Source organism: Mytilus trossulus, chromosome 1, assembly GCF_036588685.1.
Source record: "Mytilus trossulus isolate FHL-02 chromosome 1, PNRI_Mtr1.1.1.hap1, whole genome shotgun sequence".
Lineage (NCBI taxonomy): Eukaryota > Metazoa > Mollusca > Bivalvia > Mytilida > Mytilidae > Mytilus > Mytilus trossulus.
In genome coordinates this window covers 55,530,187-55,552,972 of record NC_086373.1, presented here as the reverse complement: position 1 = coordinate 55,552,972, position 22,786 = coordinate 55,530,187, and the positions used below count along the sequence as shown (strand labels likewise).

At 36.7% G+C, this 22,786-nt stretch overlaps 1 protein-coding gene across 2 annotated transcripts; it reads left to right on the top strand.

Moving 5' to 3' along the window:
• The first annotated feature begins 410 nt into the window (after positions 1-410).
• LOC134708773 (uncharacterized) lies at positions 411-22,758 on the top strand. 2 transcript variants are annotated; one of them, XM_063569319.1, is made up of 3 exons: positions 411-675; positions 2,305-2,402; positions 20,070-22,758. In XM_063569319.1, exon 3 carries the CDS (start codon positions 20,085-20,087, stop codon positions 21,237-21,239), a length of 1,155 nt encoding a protein of 384 aa, XP_063425389.1. In that variant the 5' UTR covers positions 411-675; positions 2,305-2,402; positions 20,070-20,084; the 3' UTR covers positions 21,240-22,758. The 2 variants fall into 2 exon arrangements, with proteins under 2 accessions (XP_063425389.1, XP_063425388.1); XM_063569318.1 differs by lacking the exon at positions 2,305-2,402.
• Positions 22,759-22,786: the final 28 nt, after the last annotated feature.

The window sequence follows — 22,786 nt, the reverse complement described above, 5'->3', positions numbered from 1 at the left end:
AATCTATCGATACCTGTAACTTGGCATTGCACAAGGTCATGTTTTTCTCTGGCAGTTTATGACGTCTTTACTCTAAATTCATTGTATGTTGGATGTGTACGGATTGACTGTTTAGTCTTAGAGGCATGATTTTTTTATTAGTTGTTAGTGGCTTTGAACTAGCTGTCAGATAACTGCGAGTACTCTCAGATCTGTTTATTGTGTCTTTTTGTGTCGGGATGTATACGACAACACCGCCTAGTATTGTGCAGAGACCTTATCCCCTCCTCTAACTCTAGCTATAGCTCATACAAATAAGCTTTCGTTTCGGGAGGTCTTACCTGCTGGTAGGAATTAAATAAGGATCTCTCACTGATACAATACACGAAGTATTTATAGTTAGTGTACAGAAATGATCATCTACTCATCTCTTCAGTATAATTGCAGGATGCTAATCTATTTTTAGAAGCATACAATCACTGTTAATAAATATATGTATATGTCTGTCTGTGTGTAGTGACAACTGCAAATTATACCTTGTCCATCGGTTTCTTATAATTAACTTAAAGAAATACATATATATATATATGCCCATAAGTGCAGTGACGTCAGTTAGAACTGCTCTATACTATCCTGACAGATTTGGACAGTTTTGCGGCTAGAAAACTTTTGGATAGTTCTGTTGATAGTTTTACGGTAAGTACTTATTTAGTAACTTCTGCCGACATTCAATTTCCACGGATAGAACTGATTTGGTGAGGTTTGCTCACAGTTCTACGACTAGAACTGTTTTAGACACGTTTTAAACAGTTTTAGACAATTCTGTCTTAAGACTGATCCAGACAATTCTATCTAGAACTGATTTGTTCAGTTCTATTTAGAACTGTCCTGGAACAGATTATTGTGACAGTTCGAACGAGAGGTTAGAAGTGATCTTCACTGTATGATTCCACAAGAAAATCCTGAATTTATTGCAATTGTTTCTTTGGTTTTTTTTTCAAATCAGGTCGTCTGATATATTGTTTAAACTAAACTAAATAGATAAAATGAATAATACATCCAATTTGAGGTCCTTATTGCGGTCTGCTTTTAAGTCATTTCGATGTCTTTAAAAAATAAATGAAATACAGAATTATGAAAAATATATGATTCAAACTTTGAACATGTTCAAGTTCAATATAACTGCAGTCATTTTTAATATGAATTATCTTAATTTACCTGTCACAGTGTTTCTGAAAAACTAATGCTCGCCAATGTAATCACATATACTGCGCGCAAACGTAAAAAAATAATCACAAAATGCGCGCAAATAAAATGCGCCCGCGTTACTTCCACTTACGGCAAAGCGAATTATGTTGTACAAACGGGTAACATTATTTGCGACAGAGTCAGTAGCAAAATACGACAAGTCGTGAATATTTTGAAATTTGCGCTAAATCAGCTTTTACTTTTTCTTATTGTGTCCTTTAATACTATTATGCGGCATTTTTTTTTAAAGGATTATCCATCCATCCGTAAAACAGTGTTGAATATAAAAAAAAAGAAGAAAAAGAAAATTTGTATAAAAGGTTACCTTAATATTTACGCTTTTCAAATGTAATGGGAGATAACTTATTTTAAAAATAAATATTTTCCTCTGAAACACATATGATTGTTGACAAAAAAGAGTTACATCCCATTATAAATAATATTAAAAAAGTAATCCGATCTTTAAGAAATATCTGACAAAGTGCACTGTATAGAAGTGCATTTCGTATATTGGGGAGAATGAGGTAAGTGGACACATAAAGCGTTTACTCACGTTTCAGCTCGCTGGGACATGAATGCTATTTTCCACCTCCGTTCCAATGAAAGTTTGGGCATGAAGTAATATTTATCAAATGGAAGAAGAATGTCAAAATGCAAAATATATTTAGTCTATAAAAAGGGGGATAATCAAAACTGCTTGTTTCTAAAAATATCTTCTATTTGTGTTTAGGTACCGTGATGAATACATGTTGTTTAAACTATAATCATTACTTAATTAATCCTTATAAAACGATAAAAACAAACGATGAAATATAGCCATTAAATAGTTATAGAGCTCTTGTTATCTGTTGGGTTTTGTATTTTCTGTTATTGAGAAAGATCTAATTAAAGATAACCAGAATGTCCAAGGAAATCTGACGAAGACCTATACTTGGTTGACAATCTGTAAAGGTTTGGGGATTTTCAAGATTTGAATAATTATTTACGTTAGTTGTTTATATTTTTGCAACGAAGATTTTTCTTTTTGGACAATTATAATAAGCCAGATCGTAAAGTTGTCTTTTTTTCTTATTACAGTAACTCTCCATTTTAGTTTGTACAACATGTATTCATCTGACAGTATTGAAGCCTTGTTGACCCTTTAGAAGAAGAAGTAATCATTGAAATAAAACAAGGTACATAAACACGTTGCGAAAACTGGCATTAAATTTCAAATTTACCGAACAAAAGTTAATTTAAAACTAGAAATTTAATATATGAATAAATTTTGTAAACGTATCATTCCATGCAGTGCTAGTATAAAGTGTATTTATTTTAAATGACATTTTATTTATTTTCTTCCGTTTACTAGATTTAAAATATTTAAAAGTACATTTATATATAAGATTCAAGTTAAAGCATAATATGTGTGCAAACCTAATGATGTAGCATACAGAAAACCAACTATTTTTGTACATTCTTGTTCAACTAATTGCATTATTATACGGCAACGAGAAAAATGCACTTATGACTATGATAAGACATCTTTGTTAAGATTATCTTAGGATATTATTACCTTCGATGTACAGTCTGTAACATATCATGTATACTTTATCCTTAGACATATCTTAAGACAAATCTCAGGACACTTTCGATGATACGGCCCCTGGTTTTGTTTTAGAAAATAAAATCACAGAAAACTGTGAATAAAATTATTTATGTTTTAGATAGTTTGTTGCACTATAGAAAATGTATCTAAAAATCACAAACATGATAGAATTAATACAAAATTACATAACCAGTTATTAATATTTTAAGGCAAACCCCAAGATGATAATTTAAATTCTTAGAAAATAGGAAACCGTAAATTTGTCAAATCATATTAATCATTGTGTAACTTTATTCAAAAAATATAAAAAAAGATAATTCAACAAAATTGTTTACGGAAATAGGCAAAATTAAATTACCATAAAAATTATTTTGAGATGAAAAACTAGATGTTTACCATGAAATCTGCGTAAACTGGAAATCTGAAAAAAATGTAAAATGTTATGCAATGCCAAATAAATTTTCTTTTATCGATGTATTCCATGATATGGGCTGGAAATATTCAAAATAACTTATGACATATATCTTATTCAGTTGGCTTCTAAATTCAACAAACATCAACCTAAATTGTAACTGTCAATAAAATTAGTTATGTCAAGAAAGAAATACAAAAACAGGATAAAGACAAACCAAACAAGCATTAACGACAGACTAGAATACATAGTAAAATACTATAGGACAATATCACACGACGGGATGTATACACATGAAGATTAATGTTGGTACAAGAAAAGTTATATACAATGTACATGGAAACAAATACATATAAATAACAACATTACAAATCAAGATTTTGTTTGAAATAGGATAAGGGAAATAAATCGAATGTAAAAAGTATTTTATATATACGACAAGAATGTATCGCAATCATATCATGCGACATTCAATTAATTTAATTGAATTACAATACTAATATGAATTTTAAAGCACAACAGTAAAACAAGGTAAATGTTTTAGCTCTTGTTTTTAAACTGTAATATGGACAGACAATAATATCTGAACAATCTCACTGCTCATTATTAAAGACATGTTTATTTAAGAATCGAATGTTTCTATTTGTAAATTCATAAGAGTGTAAAAGCGTTCACCGAAGTACATTTTGTACTAAAAATGTGCGCACGATCAACGCTTTTATCCACCTATGAAATTACTAAAAGAAGCATTCAATACTAATAATTACATTTTAACTATGATAATGAAAACACAGTTTATATCAAGTTCTTTTATTTACCTGGGCACTTTGTTTTGGGACCTCGTGTCATCATGAATGTTACATATCATTGTAATTTCAAGAAGTCGCGAGATTGATGTTAGCCAATCAACATAGCGTATTGTAATAAAACTTACATCTTGTATAATTTTATAGAGTTTAAAACGTTCGTGAGATGCTTAGAATCGCGCCATATTAACTAATTATACATTGAAGATAATATTTTAACTAGTTATCACAGCATATGATATTTGAACTAGTTATCGCAGAATAGTGTTTGAGACGGAAGAAATACTTTCAAACGTATATAGCATGTAAATTTATCGTTATTGTCCTTTCATCAAACAACAAGCTCTCCGTCTACAATGAGACTATTTGGTTACTAATATAGGTATAGGAGTCTCTGGTCTATATAAGAATTATCAATCGCTGAAGTAAAATCAGTTGATTTGATTTTTGGTGTTTCTACGCCACTTTTAAGCACCGCATTTAGGCTCTTTCTGGTCGGCCTGTTTGTATTGGTGGAGGTAGCCGAAGTACCCGGAAAATACCACCGTGAAATTAAATCAAGATTTATAACCAAAATTATAAATTATTGTGCCAAATTTGGCTGAGGCCACCTGTGTCTTTGGTAGAAAAACTTAAGTGTTTTTGAATAATTTTATCATTTGCTCAACTGTTTATTAACTTCAATATTTCAGGATAGCACATTTGCTTCTGTGCTAGTGATATCCTAGGAGACGAAACGTCCTTTAGAAAAAAACGATCAAATTTGATTCCCATAAATGTGTTTTTGGTGAACAATGTCTTTTTCACATCGCATCGCTGATGACGATTATCTAATCATATCTAAAAACACCCGTTGACAAATTTACTATTTTTATTACACACGAAAAGGAAGGAAATTAAAAACTATATTTTTTTTGTGTAACTAAGACAGTACAGTATCCGCCGACATAAAGTTGATACATATCTTTATGAAAAACAAACATTTTGGATGAGAAGAATAAGTCGAAATTAAAACATTTTCAATTGAAAATTGTTTGTTAAATATAATTGAGATGCGATCCGTCTTGTTTGTCCGTGGCTCGAAATAGAGAGCAGATAAATGTGTGTGAAGTTAGCAGCCGGTTCGTTATTCGATATTCGATATTCAATATCCAACCGGCTGCTAGCAGTCGGTTGGATATTCAAAATTAAGTTGAAAATAAAAAAAGAATAATACTTAATAACATTAAAAGCATGATTTTTATAGTTAAAAAAAAAACTGATAAGATACGTAGGAGATAGTTTCATGACCTCTTCAAGCTGTCGCAAATTCTCGTTGTTCTCGAATATAAACCCTTTTCTAATTTGCATATTTGTCTAAATGTAATAAAGATTGTTGTCAATAATAAAAAAATCAAAGAGGTACAGTACTTTTATACAGGATTTTTCTTAAAAACGAAAAAAACCCCGATTACTCTAGAAAACAATTAGGATTATAAATAGAAATATTTATGGAAAGCCCATAAAAGAAATATATAGTGAAAAGCTACCTGAGACCGCTTAAATGAGGGTGAGACCCCCCTAGTCTTTCAATGTCCACAAAATTTAAGTAAATCATAGACTCTGTATATATAAAGGTTGTATCAGAAGGATTGGCCAGAATAATGTCATATTCGATATCTATGGAGGGCTTGTATTGTCACTTTTCAGCTAAAAATTATCAAAATTTTAGGACAAAGGGCACAGGGCAATGATGAGAGCCCCCTAATTGCTCAATCTTTCTAATATTATGCAGACATTTAGTCAATAGGTAGATACACACGTGACTAAAAGGAATTTGGATAGAATCCTGTCTTTAATGTTTACGGTGCGCCCAAAGTGCTAGTTGGATATTCAAAATAGATAGTGAAAAGCTACCTGAGACCGCTTAAATGAGGGCGAGACCCCCCTGGTTTTTCAATGTCCACAAAATTTAAGTAATTCATAGACTCTGTATATATAAAGGTTGTATCAGAAGGATTGCTCAGAATAATGTCATATTCGATATCTATGGAGGTCTTGTATTGTCACTTTTCAGCTAAAAATTATCAAAATTTTAGGACAAAGGGCACAGGGCAATGGTGAGAGCCCTCTAATTGCTCAATCTTTCTAATATTATGCAGACATTTAGTCAATAGGTAGATACACACGTGACTAAAAGGAATTTGGATAGACTTCCTGTCTTTAATGTTTACGGAGCGCCCAAAGTGCTAGTTGGATATTCAAAATAGATAGTGAAAAGCTACCTGAGACCGCTTAAATGAGGGCGAGACCCCCCTGGTCTTTCAATGTCCACAAAATTTAAGTAAATCATAGACTCTGTATATATAAAGGTTGTATCAGAAGGATTGCTCAGAATAATGTCATATTCGATATCTATGGAGGTCTTGTATTGTCACTTTTCAGCTAAAAAATATCAAAATTTTAGGACAAAGGGCACAGGGCAATGGTGAGAGCCCCCTAGTTGCTCAATCTTTCTAATATTATGCAGACATTTAGTCAATAGGTAGATACACACGTGACTAAAAGGAATTTGGATAGACTTCCTGTCTTTAATGTTTACGGAGCGCCCAAAGTGCCAGTTCGATATTCAAAATAGATAGTGAAAAGCTACCTGAGACCGCTTAAATGAGGGTGAGACCCCCCTAGTCTTTCAATGTCCACAAAATTTAAGTAAATCATAGACTCTGTATATATAAAGGTTGTATCAGAAGGATTGGCCAGAATAATGTCATATTCGATATCTATGGAGGGCTTGTATTGTCACTTTTCAGCTAAAAATTATCAAAATTTTAGGACAAAGGGCACAGGGCAATGGTGAGAGCCCCCTAATTGCTCAATCTTTCTAATATTATGCAGACATTTAGTCAATAGGTAGATACACACGTGACTAAAAGGAATTTGGATAGAATCCTGTCTTTAATGTTTACGGTGCGCCCAAAGTGCTAGTTGGATATTCAAAATAGATAGTGAAAAGCTACCTGAGACCGCTTAAATGAGGGCGAGACCCCCCTGGTTTTTCAATGTCCACAAAATTTAAGTAAATCATAGACTCTGTATATATAAAGGTTGTATCAGAAGGATTGCTCAGAATAATGTCATATTCGATATCTATGGAGGTCTTGTATTGTCACTTTTCAGCTAAAAAATATCAAAATTTTAGGACAAAGGGCACAGGGCAATGGTGAGAGCCCCCTAATTGCTCAATCTTTCTAATATTATGCAGACATTTAGTCAATAGGTAGATACACACGTGACTAAAAGGAATTTGGATAGACTTCCTGTCTTTAATGTTTACGGAGCGCCCAAAGTGCCAGTTGGATATTCAAAATAGCTAGTGAAAAGCTACCTGAGACCGCTTAAATGAGGGTGAGACCCCCCTAGTCTTTCAATGTCCACAAAATTTAAGTAAACCTTAGACTCTGTATATATAAAGGTTGTATCAGAAGGATTGCCCATAATAATGTCACATTCGATATCTATGGAGGGCTTGTATTGTCACTTTTCAGCTAAAAAATATCAAAATTTTAGGACAAAGGGCACAGGGCAATGGTGAGAGCCCCCTAATTGCTCAATCTTTCTAATATTATGCAGACATTTAGTCAATAGGTAGATACACACATTACTAAAAGGAACTTGGGTAGACTTCCTGTGTTTTGTGTTTACGGAGCGCCCAAAGTGCCAGTTGGATATTCAATATATCTAGTGAAAAGCTACCTGAGACCGCTTTAATGAGGGTGAGACCCCCCTGGTCTTTCAATTTTCATTAAATTCAATCAAATCATAGATTTTATATCTAAAGATTGTATCAAAAGTGGAATGTTCTTGAACGGACTGTTTGCTGCAGATAATCTGTCGCGGGGTAAGCAACATCTTGCATGTTTGTGTGGGATAAACGAATGGTGACCGGGAAACCTTTTTTGTCTGCTCTCTGTAATATTTAGATTGACCTTTTATAAAGTTCAAACCGTATTTCGATAGACTATTTATTCATGCCTCGCGAAGATGGAAGCGGATGGTGAGATGTTCTCTTCGGAGATTGTGGAGGATCGCCGTCTGGATTGGTGAGGTATGTCTGCATGCGATTGATTGTTCTCAAGATCACGGGTAAGTACACCATATTTTTAGGGTGTTTGAATGATCTTTACCCCGGGATCGATTGCGGGGGGGGGGGGGGGAAGCTTCAGATAGTGGACTGTTGGGAGACGTGTATGTAGCTGCTATTGATGATTCCACTGTTCACCAGGATGCTGTTGATGCTTCTGATGCTAACAATGTATTCACCCTCTTTGTAACATTTGTTGCCCGATCAAATGTGTAGAGCTGTCGCTTAAATCCCAATGTGGTGTTCGATTCCTTAAATTGTAGTTGGGGGAGGGGGTTGAACCGAGTAAAAATGCGACTGTCGTTTCTAGAGACAAGGATTGGAAACCCTTGTTGTTGGTCTGTATTGTGGACGATTTGCTGCAACAGTGTGGTGTCCATTTATTTATTAAAACACGACGTTCAACTACTGACCGACCGATTCGAACTGGAGGCCTAGGACTCCTACGGAGATTGGAAGTGCAAATGCTTCGGTGTTGGCGGGAACATAACGCTCAAATTCCGCTCGAATCTGGATGTCCGCTCGGACTGATGACTTAAATCGATGACCAACAGCGGCTATATGTCAATGAAATCAGAGGGGTTGATATCACCATTACTAAGGAGGGTGTCAATGTTGTAGAATTTCTTTCTGAAGTCTACATCCTCCTTGAACACTATGGCAACCTTGTTTTGTGAAGAAAAATATGGCATTAAAGTTGACGGCTGAGTAGCGTTCAGCTTTGAGGGTGACATGGATATTTTGCAATCGACAGCGATTGAACACGGAAGCATTATAGGTTTTGTCATTATCTCTGTCGGTTTGAAAGGCAACGATAATATATCTTGGCTTTTCGCGACCACTATTGGCAGCTAGGCGGCAGTTAAACTGTGAGGCTTGGGGAACGACTATGAAATCACACTGTCTCATGCGAAATCCACAGAGGATCGTGGATTTTTTCTGGATGGTTTTGTACAGTTGCATCTTGTTTTCGTCTGCAGGAGTGACGCTCCAGAGTTGGTAAGTTGGGCGCCGGCTTAAGGTTCGAATTCGTGAACCTAGTATTAATATTTTTGAAGACTTTCATCGAAGGTCAACCCTTCTGTGATTGTAAGGATGTCAGACATTATGTATTTATTTATAGCATTGGAGGAAGTTGGGATGGTACCGATGCCACGACCAGAGATGAAATTGTTTAACTGGGTTTGGTTGTTGGGATTTCTGCGATTAACACTGAGCTGTTGATTGGGCTTGCTGCGTTGGTCAATGGGTTTTCGAGTGCGGGTCACTTTGTCAACGACATGGTTGACGACTACCACCTACCACTCATATCATGGCTGCATTGGTGGCAGTGCTCATAGGCCTACTTTTCAATGTCTTGGCAGCAAAGGAGGTGAACATGCGACCAGCGATACTGGCGATAGTGTCAAAAAAACTTCTACCACCGTATGCATACTTTCAAACAAAACCTTTCTTAATTGAGGATATTACGATGGAGTTGCTTATATTCCTTGATGCTGATGTGTTCACCTTTCTTTATGTCATCGATGATCGCCATAATCGCGTTGCGCACACCATTGTTTCCAGCACGGTATGCAGTGTTGCACAGATCCAAGCAATAAAGGAGCTGGTCAAAGTCGGAGGGTAGAAACACGGTTTGAAGTCCGCTACAATGCTTATCTTGCTTTAGATGTGAGACACAATATTCTTCCACTTAGATCTTTATCGCCTTAGGGTTCTCGAGAGGGTTAATTGCCTTGATACATGCCACCGGAACTGTTCAGGATCTCTGCATAGTCGTCAAGGTCTTAAAAACTTCGGACTCGAAAGATTCTGATTTCTTTTTCACCATGAGTTCCCAGAGGTTAAGGGTTCCTTTGTACCTCACACCATCCACGAAAATAGCATCGCCGTCAGAAGTAACTGGTTAGCTTCCGATGAAGAGATCGAGATCTAAAAGTGTGGTCGGCGAAGGATCGTTACTGATCTGCAAATACTGCTGTGCTCGAAGTCCGAGGATGGTGTCTATAGGTGGTGCAATGGGTAGTGGGTAGTCAAACTTGGGCGGTGGAGGCTGGAGGGCTGTCACTGCTGCAGGAAGTTAAACGATCGTTTAGGTGATCGGTGAAGCTGCCTCTCGCTGAGCCTCAACCACAGGCTTAACACCTTGGAAAGGTCAGGGTTGAGTCCAATCTTCTCGAGGCGATGCTGCATGTTACTGGCTTGAATCTTCCGCTTGATCTCTTGCAACTCCCTGGCGAGCGCCTCACACTGTTTAGGGTCTGTAATCTTTATAAACATTCATTTATTTAAAGCGTTGACGTGAACCTTCCTAAGTGAAGGTTTGAATACCTGTAAGCGTTTGTTTGAACGCCCCTAAGCGTTGGTTTGAACAGTTGTACCTTTCCTGAAACTATAGGCATATATCTATCGAAAGGTTAAAAAAAACACACATGCATTTTTGCTCGTTTTTCCATAATTTGAATTGAAAAGGTCGAGCTATAAATATTTGTTGATAAACACTACAATAATTTATGGACCTATGGGTGGTACGGATAGAAAAATACGGACTGTCAAACAGATACATACCATATAAAACATGCTAAAGACAATCTAAATGTTCATATAACACCACTAAGGAGGCTAAATTATTCTTCAATTATCTAAAAATCTATTTCATTGTACAAAAACTTTCATATTTAAAAAATTCACCATGGCCATAATGCGATACTAAACTTCTATTAAACAGTGTATTGCTACAGAACCTTATCGTTTTTGATTTCAACCTTATCGGTAAATCAAAGCACTCAAAGTCCGCGTACACTACGAAAGGGACTCTCATCGGGTGGGTGTTGTTGACAAAAGTCAGCTGGTATGTCCCTTCTTTGGGCAGCTCTGATCTTGGCTGCCTTGTGGTTGACGCACCACTCTTAGTTGGTTTCGAGAACTTCCTTGCTATAAACGTGGTTCAAGCACATGTAGCCTTGGATCAGCAGTAAGTTGAGTTCTCTCTCCCGCTGTTCACCAATGTTTGAAATGTGCAGCGGGTATACTTCACTATCATCTATTCTAAATACATTAACCGCCAGGGTGGAATTGGCCTTCTCAAATTAATTATATCCTTAAGGCTTACCAGATTGAGCTCTGTGTAACCCTGTCCGTTTGTTTTGGGTCTACCTGCAAGGCCGAAAGAATGGCCCACTTGAAACACTCCTCGTCGTTATTTTTCACATTGATTACAGCCTTCTTGTATTTGATCCACGCCGGCTAATCAATGTACTGTGACCTACCAATCGGTCGTTGGTAATATTGACTTGAAATTTTACAATTGCTTTCGATGTCCAGTCACTTTTTTCAGAGGTCCACTGTGCAATCTTCTCTCCGATCTTTTCATCCATCTTCTCAAGGGTTTCAAGCAAGTCCGTGGTTGAGTGGACAATCTGGTTTCCCGAGTGAAAGTATCACACGTTCTCATCATCCATCTTACCTGTTGGGTTAATCTTCACAGTGCAGCATCACATTGACTTGTTATTCTTTCAATGCCCAATCGTCTATAAGTTCCACTCTTGACATCTGAGAGACCTCAAGGAAGGTCTGCATATCCATGTCAATAATGGGGGCCATCTTTCAGGTAGTAAATATATCTTTAAAGGCTTTCTTCAGTGGATGTACCTCAATTTTATCCCCAATGATTTCCTATCTTCTCTGATCTATTCCTGTAACTTATCCAGTAGTCGATCTTTCGACATCCTGCTAACCTCTATCAACTCATGCTGTTTGGCCTGGGTGATAATATCCTTCCTAGTATAGGGTTGGAACAACGCTAAAATAATGTTGGTCTTCGTTCCGATCAACTAATCCAACTGAACCTTCCTCATCCGGGAGTACCATCGGCGGTGGTTCATTTTGGCAATACCACTCAGGGCTTTGACGTTTTCAACAACTAATTCCAGCTATTAATAGCTATTGGATCGATGTCTTAATCTTTATAACAATCCAAAATAAAATCAATTTGTTTCACCCAAAACCAATATCCACGATTAAATGGTTTTTAGACCCAGCTTTTGATCTTTCGATCCTATCGTCCATATCAAAATATATAAAATTCGTGGTAATCATACCCGGTGCGCCTGTTTTTTTTTTCATCCCATAGCTCACAATTTGCCGAGCTCAATCGGTCTCTCTCTTTGTCAAGACGGTGGTCAGCTGCTTGTTTAATCTCTCACAACCCCAAGTGGGGATATGGTTGCCCCTTTCCAACATAAGGTTATAATTTCTGCCTACCTATTAACTAAATGTCTGCTTAGTAATACAAAGATTAAGAGTTTAGAGGGTTATCACCATTGCCCTGTGCCCTTTGTCCTAAAATTCTGAAAAATTTTAGCAAAAAAGTGACAATATAAGCCCTCCATATATGTATCGAAGATGACGTTTTTCTGGAAACTCCATCTGATACAATCTTTATAAATACAGAGTCAATGATTTGGTTGAATTTTATGGACATTGAAAGACCAGGGGGGTCTCAACCTCATTTAAGCGGTCTCGGGTAGGGTTTCGCTATATATTTTGAATATCCAACTGGCACTTTGGGCGCTCCGTAAACATAGAAGACAGGAAGTGTACCGAAAGTCCTTTTACTCACGTTTGTATCTACCTATTGACTAAATGTCTGTTAAATATTAGAAAGATTGAGAGATCAGGGGGCTCTCACCATCACCCTGTGCCCTTTGTCCTAAAATTTGGACATTTTTTGACTGAAAAGTGACAATCTTAGCCCTCCGTAGATATTGAAGATGACGTTTTACTGAAAACTCCATCTAATACAATCTTTATAAATACAGAGTCAATGATTTGGTTGAATTTTATGGACATTGAAAGACCAGGGGGGTCTCAACCTCATTTAAGCGGTCTCGGGTAGGTTTTCGCTATATATTTTGAATATCCAACTGGCACTTTGGGCGCTCCGTAAACATAGAAGACAGGAAGTGTACCCAAAGTCCTTTTACTCACGTTTGTATCTACCTATTGACTAAATGTCTATTAAATATTAGAAAGATTGAGAGATCAGGGGGCTCTCACCATCACCCTGTGCCCTTTGTCCTAAAATTTGGACATTTTTTGACTGAAAAGTGACAATCTTAGCCCTCCGTAGATATTGAAGATGACGTTTTTCTGGAAACTCCATCTAATACAATCTTTATAAATACAGAGTCAATGATTTGGTTGAATTTTATGGACATTGAAAGACCAGGGGGGTCTCAACCTCATTTAAGCGGTCTCGGGTTGGTTTTCGCTATATATTTTGAATATCCAACTGGCACTTTGGGCGCTCCGTAAACATAGAAGACAGGAAGTGTACCCAAAGTCCTTTTACTCACGTTTGTATCTACCTATTGACTAAATGTCTGTTAAATATTAGAAAGATTGAGAGATCAGGGGGCTCTCACCATCACCCTGTGCCCTTTGTCCTAAAATTTGGACATTTTTTGACTGAAAAGTGACAATCTTAGCCCTCCGTAGATATTGAAGATGACGTTTTACTGAAAACTCCATCTAATACAATCTTTATAAATACAGAGTCAATGATTTGGTTGAATTTTATGGACATTGAAAGACCAGGGGGGTCTCAACCTCATTTAAGCGGTCTCGGGTAGGTTTTCGCTATATATTTTGAATATCCAACTGGCACTTTGGGCGCTCCGAAAACATAGAAGACAGGAAGTGTACCCAAAGTCCTTTTACTCACGTTTGTATCTACCTATTGACTAAATGTCTATTAAATATTAGAAAGATTGAGAGATCAGGGGGCTCTCACCATCACCCTGTGCCCTTTGTCCTAAAATTTGGACATTTTTTGACTGAAAAGTGACAATCTTAGCCCTCCGTAGATATTGAAGATGACGTTTTTCTGGAAACTCCATCTAATACAATCTTTATAAATACAGAGTCAAGGATTTGGTTGAATTTTATGGACATTGAAAGACCAGGGGGGTCTCAACCTCATTTAAGCGGTCTCGGGTTGGTTTTCGCTATATATTTTGAATATCCAACTGGCACTTTGGGCGCTCCGTAAACATAGAAGACAGGAAGTGTACCCAAAGTCCTTTTACTCACGTTTGTATCTACCTATTGACTAAATGTCTGTTAAATATTAGAAAGATTGAGAGATCAGGGGGCTCTCACCATCACCCTGTGCCCTTTGTCCTAAAATTTGGACATTTTTTGACTGAAAAGTGACAATCTTAGCCCTCCGTAGATATTGAAGATGACGTTTTACTGAAAACTCCATCTAATACAATCTTTATAAATACAGAGTCAATGATTTGGTTGAATTTTATGGACATTGAAAGACCAGGGGGGTCTCAACCTCATTTAAGCGGTCTCGGGTAGGTTTTCGCTATATATTTTGAATATCCAACTGGCACTTTGGGCGCTCCGAAAACATAGAAGACAGGAAGTGTACCCAAAGTCCTTTTACTCACGTTTGTATCTACCTATTGACTAAATGTCTATTAAATATTAGAAAGATTGAGAGATCAGGGGGCTCTCACCATCACCCTGTGCCCTTTGTCCTAAAATTTGGACATTTTTTGACTGAAAAGTGACAATCTTAGCCCTCCGTAGATATTGAAGATGACGTTTTTCTGGAAACTCCATCTAATACAATCTTTATAAATACAGAGTCAATGATTTGGTTGAATTTTATGGACATTGAAAGACCAGGGGGGTCTCAACCTCATTTAAGCGGTCTCGGGTTGGTTTTCGCTATATATTTTGAATATCCAACTGGCACTTTGGGCGCTCCGTAAACATAGAAGACAGGAAGTGTACCCAAAGTCCTTTTACTCACGTTTGTATCTACCTATTGACTAAATGTCTGTTAAATATTAGAAAGATTGAGAGATCAGGGGGCTCTCACCATCACCCTGTGCCCTTTGTCCTAAAATTTGGACATTTTTTGACTGAAAAGTGACAATCTTAGCCCTCCGTAGATATTGAAGATGACGTTTTACTGAAAACTCCATCTAATACAATCTTTATAAATACAGAGTCAATGATTTGGTTGAATTTTATGGACATTGAAAGACCAGGGGGGTCTCAACCTCATTTAAGCGGTCTCGGGTAGGTTTTCGCTATATATTTTGAATATCCAACTGGCACTTTGGGCGCTCCGAAAACATAGAAGACAGGAAGTGTACCCAAAGTCCTTTTACTCACGTTTGTATCTACCTATTGACTAAATGTCTATTAAATATTAGAAAGATTGAGAGATCAGGGGGCTCTCACCATCACCCTGTGCCCTTTGTCCTAAAATTTGGACATTTTTTGACTGAAAAGTGACAATCTTAGCCCTCCGTAGATATTGAAGATGACGTTTTTCTGGAAACTCCATCTAATACAATCTTTATAAATACAGAGTCAATGATTTGGTTGAATTTTATGGACATTGAAAGACCAGGGGGGTCTCAACCTCATTTAAGCGGTCTCGGGTTGGTTTTCGCTATATATTTTCAATATCCAACTGGCACTTTGGGCGCTCCGTAAACATAGAAGACAGGAAGTGTACCCAAAGTCCTTTTACTCACGTTTGTATCTACCTATTGACTAAATGTCTGTTAAATATTAGAAAGATTGAGAGATCAGGGGGCTCTCACCATCACCATGTGCCCTTTGTCCTAAAATTTGGACATTTTTTGACTGAAAAGTGACAATCTTAGCCCTCCGTAGATATTGAAGATGACGTTTTACTGAAAACTCCATCTAATACAATCTTTATAAATACAGAGTCAATGATTTGGTTGAATTTTATGGACATTGAAAGACCAGGGGGGTCTCAACCTCATTTAAGCGGTCTCGGGTAGGTTTTCGCTATATATTTTGAATATCCAACTGGCACTTTGGGCGCTCCGAAAACATAGAAGACAGGAAGTGTACCCAAAGTCCTTTTACTCACGTTTGTATCTACCTATTGACTAAATGTCTATTAAATATTAGAAAGATTGAGAGATCAGGGGGCTCTCACCATCACCCTGTGCCCTTTGTCCTAAAATTTGGACATTTTTTGACTGAAAAGTGACAATCTTAGCCCTCCGTAGATATTGAAGATGACGTTTTTCTGGAAACTCCATCTAATACAATCTTTATAAATACAGAGTCAATGATTTGGTTGAATTTTATGGACATTGAAAGACCAGGGGGGGTCTCAACCTCATTTAAGCGGTCTCGGGTTGGTTTTCGCTATATATTTTGAATATCCAACTGGCACTTTGGGCGCTCCGTAAACATAGAAGACAGGAAGTGTACCCAAAGTCCTTTTACTCACGTTTGTATCTACCTATTGACTAAATGTCTGTTAAATATTAGAAAGATTGAGAGATCAGGGGGCTCTCACCATCACCCTGTGCCCTTTGTCCTAAAATTTGGACATTTTTTGACTGAAAAGTGACAATCTTAGCCCTCCGTAGATATTGAAGATGACGTTTTACTGAAAACTCCATCTAATACAATCTTTATAAATACAGAGTCAATGATTTGGTTGAATTTTATGGACATTGAAAGACCAGGGGGGTCTCAACCTCATTTAAGCGGTCTCGGGTAGGTTTTCGCTATATATTTTGAATATCCAACTGGCACTTTGGGCGCTCCGAAAACATAGAAGACAGGAAGTGTACCCAAAGTCCTTTTACTCACGTTTGTATCTACCTATTGACTAAATGTCTATTAAATATTAGAAAGATTGAGAGATCAGGGGGCTCTCACCATCACCCTGTGCCCTTTGTCCTAAAATTTGGACATTTTTTGACTGAAAAGTGACAATCTTAGCCCTCCGTAGATATTGAAGATGACGTTTTTCTGGAAACTCCATCTAATACAATCTTTATAAATACAGAGTCAAGGATTTGGTTGAATTTTATGGACATTGAAAGACCAGGGGGGTCTCAACCTCATTTAAGCGGTCTCGGGTTGGTTTTCGCTATATATTTTGAATATCCAACTGGCACTTTGGGCGCTCCGTAAACATAGAAGACAGGAAGTGTACCCAAAGTCCTTTTACTCACGTTTGTATCTACCTATTGACTAAATGTCTGTTAAATATTAGAAAGATTGAGAGATCAGGGGGCTCTCACCATCACCCTGTGCCCTTTGTCCTAAAATTTGGACATTTTTTGACTGAAAAGTGACAATCTTAGCCCTCCGTAGATATTGAAGATGACGTTTTACTGAAAACTCCATCTAATACAATCTTTATAAATACAGAGTCAATGATTTGGTTGAATTTTATGGACATTGAAAGACCAGGGGGGTCTCAACCTCATTTAAGCGGTCTCGGGTAGGTTTTCGCTATATATTTTGAATATCCAACTGGCACTTTGGGCGCTCCGAAAACATAGAAGACAGGAAGTGTACCCAAAGTCCTTTTACTCACGTTTGTATCTACCTATTGACTAAATGTCTATTAAATATTAGAAAGATTGAGAGATCAGGGGGCTCTCACCATCACCCTGTGCCCTTTGTCCTAAAATTTGGACATTTTTTGACTGAAAAGTGACAATCTTAGCCCTCCGTAGATATTGAAGATGACGTTTTTCTGGAAACTCCATCTAATACAATCTTTATAAATACAGAGTCAATGATTTGGTTGAATTTTATGGACATTGAAAGACCAGGGGGGTCTCAACCTCATTTAAGCGGTCTCGGGTTGGTTTTCGCTATATATTTTGAATATCCAACTGGCACTTTGGGCGCTCCGTAAACATAGAAGACAGGAAGTGTACCCAAAGTCCTTTTACTCACGTTTGTATCTACCTATTGACTAAATGTCTGTTAAATATTAGAAAGATTGAGAGATCAGGGGGCTCTCACCATCACCCTGTGCCCTTTGTCCTAAAATTTGGACATTTTTTGACTGAAAAGTGACAATCTTAGCCCTCCGTAGATATTGAAGATGACGTTTTACTGAAAACTCCATCTAATACAATCTTTATAAATACAGAGTCAATGATTTGGTTGAATTTTATGGACATTGAAAGACCAGGGGGGTCTCAACCTCATTTAAGCGGTCTCGGGTAGGTTTTCGCTATATATTTTGAATATCCAACTGGCACTTTGGGCGCTCCGAAAACATAGAAGACAGGAAGTGTACCCAAAGTCCTTTTACTCACGTTTGTATCTACCTATTGACTAAATGTCTATTAAATATTAGAAAGATTGAGAGATCAGGGGGCTCTCACCATCACCCTGTGCCCTTTGTCCTAAAATTTGGACATTTTTTGACTGAAAAGTGACAATCTTAGCCCTCCGTAGATATTGAAGATGACGTTTTTCTGGAAACTCCATCTAATACAATCTTTATAAATACAGAGTCAATGATTTGGTTGAATTTTATGGACATTGAAAGACCAGGGGGGTCTCAACCTCATTTAAGCGGTCTCGGGTTGGTTTTCGCTATATATTTTGAATATCCAACTGGCACTTTGGGCGCTCCGTAAACATAGAAGACAGGAAGTGTACCCAAAGTCCTTTTACTCACGTTTGTATCTACCTATTGACTAAATGTCTGTTAAATATTAGAAAGATTGAGAGATCAGGGGGCTCTCACCATCACCCTGTGCCCTTTGTCCTAAAATTTGGACATTTTTTGACTGAAAAGTGACAATCTTAGCCCTCCGTAGATATTGAAGATGACGTTTTACTGAAAACTCCATCTAATACAATCTTTATAAATACAGAGTCAATGATTTGGTTGAATTTTATGGACATTGAAAGACCAGGGGGGTCTCAACCTCATTTAAGCGGTCTCGGGTAGGTTTTCGCTATATATTTTGAATATCCAACTGGCACTTTGGGCGCTCCGAAAACATAGAAGACAGGAAGTGTACCCAAAGTCCTTTTACTCACGTTTGTATCTACCTATTGACTAAATGTCTATTAAATATTAGAAAGATTGAGAGATCAGGGGGCTCTCACCATCACCCTGTGCCCTTTGTCCTAAAATTTGGACATTTTTTGACTGAAAAGTGACAATCTTAGCCCTCCGTAGATATTGAAGATGACGTTTTTCTGGAAACTCCATCTAATACAATCTTTATAAATACAGAGTCAATGATTTGGTTGAATTTTATGGACATTGAAAGACCAGGGGGGTCTCAACCTCATTTAAGCGGTCTCGGGTTGGTTTTCGCTATATATTTTGAATATCCAACTGGCACTTTGGGCGCTCCGTAAACATAGAAGACAGGAAGTGTACCCAAAGTCCTTTTACTCACGTTTGTATCTACCTATTGACTAAATGTCTGTTAAATATTAGAAAGATTGAGAGATCAGGGGGCTCTCACCATCACCCTGTGCCCTTTGTCCTAAAATTTGGACATTTTTTGACTGAAAAATTTTTTTTTGGCTTTCCATATATATTTCTATTTATAGTTAAAATTATTTCTAGAGTTATTGGTTTCTTTTTTGTCGTAAGAAACATTATACACAAAAGTACATCTTTGAAGTCGTTTTTATGACAAAACTCTATATTACATACAGACAAATAAGTCGCACGGAAAAGGGTTTATATTCGAGGACAACGAGAAAATGCGACAGCTTGAAAAGGTCATTTAATGATTCCTACGTATCTTATCAGTCCTTTTGACTATGAAAATCGTGCTTTTTATATTTTCAAGTATTTAATTTCCTTATGATTTTTCACTAAATTTTGAATATCAAACTGGCTGCTAGCAGCCGGTTGGATATTGAATATCGAATAACGAATAACGAACCGGCTGCTAACTTCACATACATAGCAGATAAGGTAAAGCTTTTGTCAATTTTTGTGAATCTATCTGTATTTTTGTGGTGAACGAAACCCACATGAAACCTCATTGATTGTATACATTAGCAACGATGTGCATGCTCTAATAGTACTTTTTTTCTCTCTTTTTTTTAAAGTTCAGTCACTGTGGTATGGCATCAATAGATACAAATATTGTCAGCAACAATGGCGACCAGTTCAAAGAAGCAAGAAATGACGGGGATGTTCCAACACTTTTGATACAATGTCAAAACGTTATTGTATCTAATATAAACATTTCTAAAGCAATTAGTTTTATTTCATTCGTAAAACAGTTTTCACCTGACAGGCTGTCCGATGCAGTTTTGGACTGCATATCAGAGAACTTCAAAATTGCAGTTGAGAATGGATTGTTTCATACATTGTCGCATACAGACTTTAAATTTTTGTTGAATAATGAAAAATTGACCGTTTTCAGATATGGTATACCAGTTAAAAACTATGAAGCATGCATACTTGCTTCATTAGGTAATTATGTATCTGCTAAAAATGTGGAGAACGAGAAAGTCGAGGACCTATTAAGCGTCATCCGTCTTTCTGATATACCTTCTGCTATGTTAGAAAGTATGACTAATGAATATACAGTCTTTCGTGCCCTAAAAGCAAGCATATGCACACCAAAACGAAAAAACATACCGAATAGCAGAAAGTATTCTGAGTCCGAAAGAATGTTGATAAGCTACCAAGAGTACGCTTCTATTCCAGATTGGTATCTTGAAAAATATGAATATAGAATTGTCAGTTGTTTTAATGGTTGTGAATTGATTGAGATAGATGACCGACCTATGACAATAGAAATATGGATCGTCAAATGGGAAGGTCTTGATATTGTAGGTGGATTTCATATCCATTATCACAGTGGAAAACGTTTAGTGTGTGGCACAAAACCTGCAAGACATGATATTGTAATCGAGGAGGAATTCACTCTTCACGAGGATGAAGTTGTGATTAGGATTAGAGCAACGCATGGTATGTTTATTGATAGTATTTCGTTTTTTACAAATATGCGCCGTACATTTGGCCCATATGGTGGAACAGGAGGACACCGAAGCGATTTGGATATGCCACCCGGGAAACATGGCTATTTTCATTCGTTTAAGGGCAAGGTAGTTAAACATAGATATACGAATTACGTAGCATACCTACAGTTTAACTGGGTTGCTTTTGGGAAAGATGGTTATGAGGAAATTGTGTCGACTGGAAGTATGTTCATCCCCAAAAGAAGACTTGAATTAGATGAACAAGACAGAATATTGGATATTGATTAACATCTATCAATAATTATGTACTACTAGCGTTATAGCGTTTTGATTTATTTTGTGGAAAATCGAACTTTCAATATCTATTGTTGGTCTGGTTATAAATTTATTTATATGTTCAGTTCAATATCCAATATAATAGTTATACTCTGTGCGCCGACTACCGAGATGCATTCGTATCAAATGCCATGCGATAATACATTTGCGATATAGTGATTGATGGAATGATGGATTAATGTTAAAAAGGTCAGATTGTCAGGAATAAGTTTTTATCCGTTTGCTATTTTAATGACTCATATTTATACCAAAGCTACAAAAGTTATTTGTTTATGATGTATGAATCAAGAGAAAAATTTAGACTGTTAGACTTATGTTGGTTTACATAATAAAATTGAAAAAGGAAATGGGGAATGTGTCAAAGCGAAAACAACTCGACCATAGAGCAGACAACAGCCGAAGTCCACCAATGAGTCTTGAATGTAGCGAGAAACTCTCGCACCCGAAGGCGTCCTTCAGCTGGCCCCTTAAAAATATGTTACTTGTTCAGTGATAAAGGACGTCATACTAAACTCCGAATTATACACAAGAAACTAAAATTAAAAATCACAAAACTAACAAAGGCCGGAGGCTTGCGGCGGGGTTAAAAATGTTTATGAGATCTCAACCCCCCCTATAACTCTAGCCAATGTAGAAAAGTAAACGCATACCAATACGCACATTAAAATTCAGTTCAAGAGAAGTCCGAGTCCGATGTCAGAAGATGTAACAAGAGAAAAGAAACAAAATGACAATAATACATAAATTACAACAGACTACTAGCAGTTAACTGACATGCCAGCTTCAGACCTCAATTAAACTGATTGAAAGATTATGTCCTTATCATATGAATATCAGGCACAATCCCTCTCGTTAGGGGTTAAGTATCATACTACTATATAGAACTACATTATATGAAGTCTTAACCGGTATGACACAATGGCGAATTGAAAAATTACCCTAGCCTTTCCCTTAATAATTACTAGTACTTATTTCATGAATTTAGAGGAAGAATTTTCCAGTAGGTTGTCGGCAGTCCTATGGAAACAAACTTTGCTACTCTCCTTGTAGATCTTTTCTTATTTTCATATGAGTAAGACTTCCTTCAGACACTTGGTAAAAAACAAAATCAAATTACCTTGATTCTTTAATTTTTCATACATGACATATTAGGTATATTGGTATTGTTCTTTTTTATCGATACTCCAATTTTTCTAATAGAGTTCAATTGATATATCTTACTTATTTTGTAATCATAAAACGAATGACAAACGAGACTTCAATTTGGAAATTAAAACATTGCCTCACCTTGACAACAACTTACAAACTCCATCCGTGTGTGAAGTGTACATTTCCCAACTAATACGATATTTAAGAGCTTATAAACTAGGTTCAACAACTTTCAAGTTGGTTAACAAAGTCCTAAGCAAGTAACAATTTCCTAAAATATACTTATTTTTCACATTTCTGTTTTCGAGTACCGTGTCACGTGAACATTTAATATAAACATAGTGTCTTCT